At 50.9% G+C, this 9,349-nt stretch overlaps 1 protein-coding gene across 2 annotated transcripts in view; it reads right to left on the bottom strand.

Moving 5' to 3' along the window:
* Positions 1-1,054: 1,054 nt before the first annotated feature.
* Positions 1,055-9,349, bottom strand: part of LOC144672805 (C-type lectin domain family 17, member A-like) — a 198,878-nt gene continuing 190,583 nt past the window's right edge. For both annotated transcript variants that reach the window (XM_078534792.1, XM_078534793.1), the window contains 2 exons: positions 3,255-3,406; positions 1,055-1,323 (listed from right to left, as the gene is read on the bottom strand). In XM_078534792.1, coding sequence (XP_078390918.1) covers positions 1,207-1,323; positions 3,255-3,406 — 269 coding nt within the window. In that variant the 3' untranslated portion in view covers positions 1,055-1,206. The remainder of the gene's footprint in view (positions 1,324-3,254; positions 3,407-9,349) is intronic.

Genomic DNA, 9,349 nt, shown 5'->3' with positions numbered 1-9,349 from the left:
CCTCCGACAGTGCGGCACTCCCTCAGTACTGACCCTCCGACAGTGCGGCACTCCCTCAGTACTGACCCTCCGACAGTGCGGCACTCCCTCATTACCGACCCTCAGAATTTGAACGGGACCGGCTCTGACCTCCGTTTGCAGATCCAGTGCTGTGGAGCACTGCACACAGCGTTAGCCCAGGCTCCTCGGCGCAGGGAGACACAGTTCTGGAAAGCCTCCAGCCCGTAGTCGAAGTGATTGTCGGGGCTGCCTTGGTCCCAGAATCTGAGTTGGGGTGGGGTGGGGGGGAAATAAAATAAGGTTTGTGAGTGAAAGTAAAACTTGCTCCTTGCCACCCCCGTTCCCCCCATTCATTAACCATCAGGGGCTGACGAGAAAGAGAGAAATCCCACCCAATTCCCAGGTGAGACACATTCTAGCACCCACAGGACAGGTACAGCACGGGGTTAGATACAGAGAAAAGTTCCCTCAAAACTGTCCCCATCAAACACTCCCAGGACAGGTACAGCACGGGGTTAGATACAGAGTAAAGCTCCCTCTACACTGTCCCCATCAAACACTCCCAGGACATGTACAGCACCGGGTTAGGATACAGAGTAATGCTCCCTCTACACTGCCCCCATCAAACACTCCCAGAAGAGGTACAGCACGGGGTTAGATACAGAGTAAAGCTCCCTCTAAACTGTCCCCATCAAACACTCCCAGGACAGGGACAGCACGGGGTTAGATACAGAGTAAATCACCCTCTACACTTTTCCCATCAAACACTCCCAGGACAGGTACAGCACGGGGTGAGATACAGAGTAAAGCTGCCTCTACACTGTCCCCATCAAACACTCCCAGGACAGGTACAGCACGGGGTGAGATACAGAGTAATGCTCCCTCTACACTGTCGCAATCAAACACTCCCAGGACTGGTACAGCATGGGGTTAGATATAGAGTAAAGCTCCATCTACAGCGTCCCCATTAAACACTCCCAGGACAGGTACAGCACGGGGTTTAGATACAGAGTAAAGCTCCCTCTACACCATCCCCATCAAACACTCCCAGGAGTGGGAGAACACGGGGTTAGACGCAGTCAAACCGGACTTCCGGCCTTATTCTCCGCTGCCTGGGTTAAGATTGCCGTTGTTCTCGGTTTGATCCCAGCTTCACCTGCACAGCTACTTCCCCCCTGCTGCCCACACTTTGGCCTCGCCCGGTACTCACATTAGGTCGTCTTGTCCAGGTGTCCCATCCACCCACATCCAAGCGGATTCCAGCGGATTGTGCTTGATTCCAATCCAATATGCACGGCTCAGGTTGAACTGGGCCACAAATTCCTGGAAGGGCAATTAGTCAGTGAGAAGCATTCACATCACGTGCCAGGTAATGACCATCTCCAATGAGTCAGAATCCATCCAAACCCCCAATTCACTTTCAATGGCATCACCATCACTGAATCCGCCACTATCAACACCTTGGAGTTTACCATTGACCAGAATATGATCTGGAAAATCCAGAAAAATACTGTGGCTACACGAGCAGGTCAGAGGCTTGGACTCTATCAAGAGCAACTCACCTTCTGACTCCCCAAGCCTGTCCACTGTCTACAACGCAGAAGTCAGGGGTGTGGTGGAATTCTCCCCACTTTCTTGCACGAGTGCAGTTCCAACAACACTCAAGAAGCTTCACACCATCCTGGAGAAAGCAGCTGGCTTGATCAGCACCCCTTCCACAAACATTCACCCCCTCCACCACAGACACACAGTAGCAGCAGTGTGTACCATCTACAAGAGGCACTGCAAGAATCATCCTTAGACAGCACCTTCCAAACCCACTGCCGCTACCATCTAGAAGAACAAAGGCAACACCACCACATGGAAGGTCCCCTCCAAGCCACTGACCATCCTGAATTGGAAATATATCGGCCGATCCTTCACTGTTACTGGTCCAAAATGCTGGAACTCCCCTTCTAACAGCACTGTGGGTGTGCCTACACAACATGGACTGCAGCAGTTCAAGAAGGCAGCTCACCACCACCTTCTCAAGGGGTAATGGGGAGGCAGTGGTCCAGTGGCATTGCCACTGGACTTGTCACTCAGAGACCCAGAGTCGTGCTGCGGGGTCCTGGGTTCAAATCCCACCACGGCAGATGGTGAAATATGAATCTAATAAAATAAATCAGGAATTAATATCTCATAATGACCATGTAAACCCATCTGGTTCACTAATGCCCTTTATGGAGGAAATATGTCGCCCTTACCTGGTCTGTGCTACATATGACTTCAGACCCAAAGCAATGTGGTTGGCTCTGAATGGCCCTTTGAACAAGGGCAATTAAGGATGGGCAGTAAATGCTGGCCTAGCCAGCGAGGCCCACATCACATGAAAGGATTGTAAAGAATATGAAAACAAAAAGCTAAAAGCTACTGCGGATGCTGGAAATCCAAAACAAAAACAGAATTACCTGGGAAAACTCAAGAAGAATTTCTTCTCCACCGATGCTGCCAGACCTGCTGAGTTTTTCCAGGTAATTCTGTTTTTGTTTTGTAAAGAATATGGTTCGTCATAGTGAAAATTTCTCTCGCTGGGGTGAAGCCACAGGCAGAATCTAATTGGCCAAATAATTGGGTGGGTGGGAGGACAGGCGGGTGCAGAGATAGAGGAATCTTAATACAAAGATGGTTAGACAATTGAATGAGATAGCTCTTTCAAATAGCCAGGACAGGCACGGCGGCAGAATGGCTACATTCTACACTGTTATATTCAATTATTCTACAGTGGGGAAAATCTCCCTCTGCATTGTGCCCATCAAACACTCCCAGGGCAGGTACAACACGGGGTTAGATACAGAGTAAAGCTCCCTCTGCATTGTGGCCATTAAACACTCCCAGGACAGGTACAACACGGGATTAGATACAGAGTAAAGCTCCCTCTACACTGTCCCCATCAAACACTCCCAGAACAGGTACAGCACGGGGTTAGATACAGGGTAAAGATCCCTCTACACAATCCCCATCAAACACTCCCAGGATAGGTACAGCACGAGGTTAGATACAGAATAAAGCTCCCTCTACACCATCCCCATCAAACACTCCCAGGACAGGTACAGCACGTGGTTAGATACAGAGTAAAGCTCCCTCTACATCGTCCCCATCAAACAGTCCCAGAACAGGAACAGCACGGGGTTAGATAGAGAGTAAAGCTCTATCTACACGCTCCCCATCAAATACTCCCAGGACAGGTACACACAGGGTCAAGTTTTTCTTACCTGTTCCTCCTTGCTGCGAATCACCAAGAGCTCAGAGCCCTGCGATATGCAGTTCTGTCGGCTTTCCTCCCAGCCCAGGATGGTCTTTGAGAAGTAGTAGCAGTTTCCTTTGTAAGGGGCCCAGTACTTATGGCACAGTTCACTGGTACAATCTGGGGATGCCAGGGAGAGAATTAAACCAGGCATGATGAGGAAAGGACCGACATTACAAGTGCTGAATGTAGGAGGACAAACCATCACCATGGCGACACTACGGACTCTTCATCATACACCGATCAATGGCTCTCAATCTGGGCGGTGGAGAGGGAATGATGGCGTCTGAGCACATGGGGGAGAGGACAGTGGAGAGAGAGAGTGTGGGATTGTGTATAGGAGAGACAGTCACGGTGTTTGAGTGCGTGACATTGTATTAATCGTAATACCTGAGAGAGTGGGTGCAAGAGAGACAGAGTGTGCATTGATGAGAGAGAGGGAGAAAGTATGTTGGTGTGTGATATAGGGAGTGAGTGTCAATGTTTGTGTATGAGAGAGAAGGAGTCTGTGTGTGTGAGAAATACTTTTTCTGTGTGTGTGTTTGTGAGACAAAGCGAGTGTGACAGTGAGTTTGGTGTATCAGTGTGTGTGTGTGTGTACATGAGACAAAGCGAGTGCGTCAGTGTGTGTGTGAGACAAAGCGAGTGTGTCAGTGTGTGTGTGAGACAAAGCGAGTGTGTCAGCGTGTGTGACAAAGCGAGTGTGTCAGTGTGTCGTGTGTGAGAGACAAAGCGAGTGTGCCAGTGTGTGTGTGTGAGAGACAAAGCGAGTGTGTCAGTGTGTGTGTGTGTGTGTGTGAGAGACAAAGCGAGTGTGCCAGTGTGTGTGTGAGACAAAGCGAGTGTGCCAGTGTGTCTGTGAGTCAAAGCGAGTGTGCCAGTGTGTGTGTGAGACAAAGCGAGTGTGCCAGTGTGTGTGTGAGACTAAGCGAGTGTGCCAGTGTGTGTGTGAGACAAAGCGAGTGTGCCAGTGTGTGTGTGAGACAAAGTGAGTGTGCCAGTGTGTGTGTGAGACAAAGCGAGTGTGCCAATGTGTGTGTGAGACAAAGCGAGTGTGCCAGTGTGTGTGTGAGACAAAGCGAGTGTGCCAGTGTGTGTATGTGTGTGTGTGTGTGTGAGAGAGACAAAGCGAGTGTGCCAGTGTGTGTGTGAGACAAAGCGAGTGTCAGCGTGTGTGCGTTTGTCAGACAAAGCGAGTGTCAGTGTGTGTGCGTTTGTCAGACAAAGCGAGTGTCAGCGTGTGTGCATTTGTCAAACAAAGCGAGTGTCAGCGTGTGTGCATTTGTCAGACAAAGCGAGTGTCAGCGTGTGTGCGTTTGTCAGACAAAGCGAGTGTCAGCGTGTGTGCGTTTGTCAGACAAAGCGAGTGTAAGCGTGTGTGCGTTTGTCAGACAAAGCGAGTGTCAGCGTGTGTGTGTGAGACAAAGCGAGCGTCAGTGTGTGTGTGAGACAAAGCGACTGTCAGTGTGTGAGACAAAGCGACTGTCAGTGTGCGAGACAAAGCGACTGTCAGTGTGCGAGACAAAGCGACTGTCAGTGTGCGAGACAAATCGACTGTCAGTGTGCGAGACAAAGCGACTGTCAGTGTGCGAGACAAAGCGACTGTCAGTGTGTGTTTGTGTGAGACAAAGCGACTGTCAGTGTGTGTTTGTGTGAGACAAAGCGACTGTCAGTGTGTGTTTGTGTGAGACAAAGCGACTGTCAGTGTGTTTGTGTGAGACAAAGCGACTGTCAGTGTGTGTGTGAGACAAAGCGACTGTCAGTGTGCGAGACAAAGCGACTGTCAGTGTGCGAGACAAATCGACTGTCAGTGTGCGAGACAAAGCGACTGTCAGTGTGCGAGACAAAGCGACTGTCAGTGTGTGTTTGTGTGAGACAAAGCGACTGTCAGTGTGTGTTTGTGTGAGACAAAGCGACTGTCAGTGTGTGTTTGTGTGAGACAAAGCGACTGTCAGTGTGTTTGTTGAGACAAAGCGACTGTCAGTGTGTGTGTGAGACAAAGCGACTGTCAGTGTGTGTGTGAGACAAAGCGACTGTCAGTGTGTGTGTGAGACAAAGCGACTGTCAGTGTGTGTTTGTGTGAGACAAAGCGACTGTCAGTGTGTTTGTGTGAGACAAAGCGACTGTCAGTGTGTGTGTGTGAGACAAAGCGACTGTCAGTGTGTGTGTGTGAGACAAAGCGACTGCCAGTGTGTGTGTGTGAGACAAAACGAGTGTCAGTGTGTGTGTGTGTGAGAGACAGAGAGCGAGCGTGTCCAATGTGAGTGAGAGACAGAGAGCGAGTGTGTCCAATCTGAGAGAGAGACAGAGAGCGAGTGTGTCTAATGTGAGTGAGAGAGAGAGCGAGCGTGTCCAATGTGAGTGAGAGACAGAGAGCGAGTGTGTCCAATGTGAGTGAGAGACAGAGAGCGAGTGTGTCCAATGTGAGTGAGAGACAGAGAGCGAGTGTGTCCAATGTGAGTGAGAGAAAGAGAGCGAGTGTGTCCAATGTGAGTGAGAGAGAGAGCGAGCGTGTCCAATGTGAGTAAGAGACAGTGAGCGAGCGTGCCCAATGTGAGTGAGAGAGAGAGAGCGAGCGTGTCCAATGTGAGTGAGAGAGAGAGAGCAAGTGTGTCCAATCTGAGTGGGAGACAGAGAGCGAGCGTGTCCAATGTTAGTGAGGGACAGAGAGCGAGCGTGTCCGATGTGAGTGAGAGAGAGAGCAAGTGTGTCCAATGTGAGTGAGAGACAGAGAGCGAGTGTGTCCAATGTGAGTGAGAGACAGAGAACGAGTATGTCCAATGTGAGTGAGACACAGAACGAGTATGTCCAATGTGAGTGAGACAGAGAACGAGTGTGTCCAATGTGAGTGAGACAGAAAGCGAGCGTGTCCAATGTGAGTGAGAGAGAGAGCGAGCGTGTCCAATGTGAGTGAGAGACAGAGAGCGAGTGTGTCCAATGTGCGTGAGTCAGAGAGCGAGTGTGTCCATTGTGAGTGAGAGACGGAGAGCGAGCGTGTCCAATGTGACTGAGACAGAGAGCGAGAGTGTTCAATGTGAGTGAGAGTCAGAGAGCGAGCGTGTCCAATGTGAGTGAGAGACAGAGAGCGAGTGTGTCCAATGTGAGTGAGGGACAGAGAGCAAGTGTGTCCAATGTGAGTGAGAGACAGAGAGCGAGCATGTCCAATGTGAGTGAGAGACAGAGAGCGAGCGTGTCCAACGTGAGTGAGAGACAGAGAGCGGGCGTGTCCAATGTGAGTGAGAGACAGAGAGCGAGTGTGTCCAATGTGACTGAGAGACAGAGAGCAAGTGTGTCCAATGTGAATGAGAGACAGAGAGCGAGTGTGTCCAATGTGAGTGAGACAGAGAGCGAGCGTGTCCAACGTGAGTGAGAGACAGACAGCGAGCGTGTCCAACGTGAGTGAGAGACAGAGAGAGCGGGCGTGTCCAATGAGAGTGAGAGACAGAGAGTGAGTGTGTCCAATGTGAGTGAGGGACAGAGAGCGAGTGTGTCCAATGTGAGTGAGAGACAGAGAGCGAGTGTGTCCAATGTGAGAGAGAGACAGAGAGCGAGTGTGTCCAATGTGAGTGAGAGAGAGAGCGAGCGTGTCCAATGTGAGTGAGAGACAGAGAGCGAGTGTGTCCAATGTGAGTGAGAGACAGAGAGCGAGTGTGTCCAATGTGAGTGAGAGAAAGAGAGCGAGTGTGTCCAATGTGAGTGAGAGACAGAGAGTGAGTTTGTCCAATGTGAGTGAGAGAGAGAGCGAGCGTGTCCAATGTGAGTAAGAGACAGAGAGCGAGCGTGCCCAATGTGAGTGAGAGAGAGAGAGCGAGTGTGTCCAATCTGAGTGAGAGACAGAGAGCGAGCGTGTTCAATGTTAGTGAGGGACAGAGAGCGAGCGTGTCCGATGTGAGTGAGAGAGAGAGCAAGTGTGTCCAATGTGAGTGAGAGACAGAGAGCGAGTGTGTCCAATGTGAGTGAGAGACAGAGAACGAGTATGTCCAATGTGAGTGAGACAGAGAACGAGTATGTCCAATGTGAGTGAGACAGAGAACGAGTGTGTCCAATGTGAGTGAGACAGAGAGTGAGTGTGTCCAATGTGAGTCAGAGACAGAGAGCGAGCGTGTCCAATGTGAGTGAGAGAGAGAGCGAGTGTGTCCAATGTGAGTGAGAGACAGAGAGTGAGTGTGTCCAATGTGAGTGAGTCAGAGAGCGAGTGTGTCCATTGTGAGTGAGAGACGGAGAGCGAGCGTGTCCAATGTGACTGAGACAGAGAGCGAGAGTGTTCAATGTGAGTGAGAGTCAGAGAGCGAGTGTGTCCAATGTGAGTGAGAGACAGAGAGCGAGCGTGTCCAATGTGAGTGAGAGACAGAGAGCGAGCGTGTCCAATGTGAGTGAGGGACAGAGAGCGAGTGTGTCCAATGTGAGTGAGGGATAGAGAGCAAGTGTGTCCAATGTGAGTGAGAGACAGAGAGCGAGCGTGTCCAATGTGAGTGAGAGACAGAGAGCGAGCGTGTCCAACGTGAGTGAGAGACAGAGAGCGGGCGTGTCCAATGTGAGTGAGAGACAGAGAGCGAGCGTGTCCAATGTGACTGAGAGACAGAGAGCAAGTGTGTCCAATGTGAATGAGAGACAGAGAGCGAGTGTGTCCAATGTGAGTGAGACAGAGAGCGAGCGTGTCCAACGTGAGTGAGAGACAGACAGCGAGCGTGTCCAATTTGAGTGAGAGACAGAGAGAGCGGGCGTGTCCAATGAGAGTGAGAGACAGAGAGCGAGTGTGTCCGATGTGAGTGAGGGACAGAGAGCGAGTGTGTCCAATGTGAGTGAGAGACAGAGAGCGAGTGTGTCCAATGTGAGTGAGAGACAGGGAGCGAGTTTGTCCAATGTGTATGAGAGGCAGGGAGCGATTGTTAGTGTGTGTGAGGAGTAAGGGAGAGAGTATGAGTGAGTGTGAGAGAAGGTGTGAATTCATCTCTGCGTCTGTGTGGGTGCATATGTGTGTGCATGTGAGTGTGCAGAGGTGTGAGCGTTTTCGTGCACCGAGGGACTGGGAACTGTTTAACCCGCCTCAGGCTGTCCAGCTGAAAATGAATGTCTGCAAATGATTGTAATATTCATTTATTGTATTGATGCATTTCGTGATACACGTTGTAAAAGTTGAACCTGATTGTATTTTGGTGATGGTGATTTTGAAATGTTGTTGAAGATATATTGTGAATAAAGTATATTTTTGCCCAAAAAAAAGTGTGCTGCACATGTTGGATGAGCTCCAAACAGGATGTGCAGCTGAGTGACTCACCCTACCCGCCCCCCCCAAATAACAGCACAGACAGAGAACTGGGGGTGGGGTGGGAAGCAGAAACCAAGGGAGTGAGGAGGCGTTTCTTTGGAAAGTGGTGGGGGTTGTGGAAATGGGGTGGGAGTTGTGGAAATGGGGTGGTGGCGAAATGGTTGCAGAGGGAGAGAGGGAGGGAACTTCCTGCTGTCTCGTTGTGAGCAACAACAGGCCCAAAACTTACTGATAATCTTGCAGAAGGAGCGGAGCCAATTCCTCAAGGTGTCTTGGTAATGAGCGCAGTCAGATGGTGTGAGCTCCAGCTTCATGGAGTCACTGACCTTGCTATAGCTGTTGAGGGTGGCGTCCAGGGCTGTTTGTTTCAACAAGATCTCCCGTTTGATCCGCGCACCTGTTGACAGAGCAGCCGAGGGAATGAAAGGACTGCAGGTATCTCTAGCCCCGGGCACCAGACACCCCTCCCCACCCCGTGGAACACACCCCCTTCCCCAGGGACCCCCACCACGGGATACAGGCCCCACCCCCAACCCCCAGCCCAGCTGAACTGCTTCAGGAAAGTGTTCAGCGCTGAGACAGGGAGCATCGAGGAAGCAGAGTTTCTGCTTGACAAAAATCACCAGAACAGCTTGGTGATCATGAAAAGACAACCTGTTTGCTCAGTCTCTTATCTCCCTCCTCCCATGGGGTGTGGGCTTCACTGGCTGGGCCAGCATTTATTGCCCATCCCGAATTGCCCCCTTGAGAATGTGGTGGTGAGCTACCTTCTACCGCTGCAGTCCAAGTGGGAG

The sequence above is a fragment of the Cetorhinus maximus genome, unplaced genomic scaffold (assembly GCF_964194155.1).
Source record: "Cetorhinus maximus unplaced genomic scaffold, sCetMax3.hap1.1 HAP1_SCAFFOLD_44, whole genome shotgun sequence".
NCBI classification, from domain to species: Eukaryota; Metazoa; Chordata; class Chondrichthyes; order Lamniformes; family Cetorhinidae; genus Cetorhinus; species Cetorhinus maximus.
Note: the sequence above shows the minus strand (reverse complement) of the source record. Positions and strands in the feature narration are given on the sequence as shown.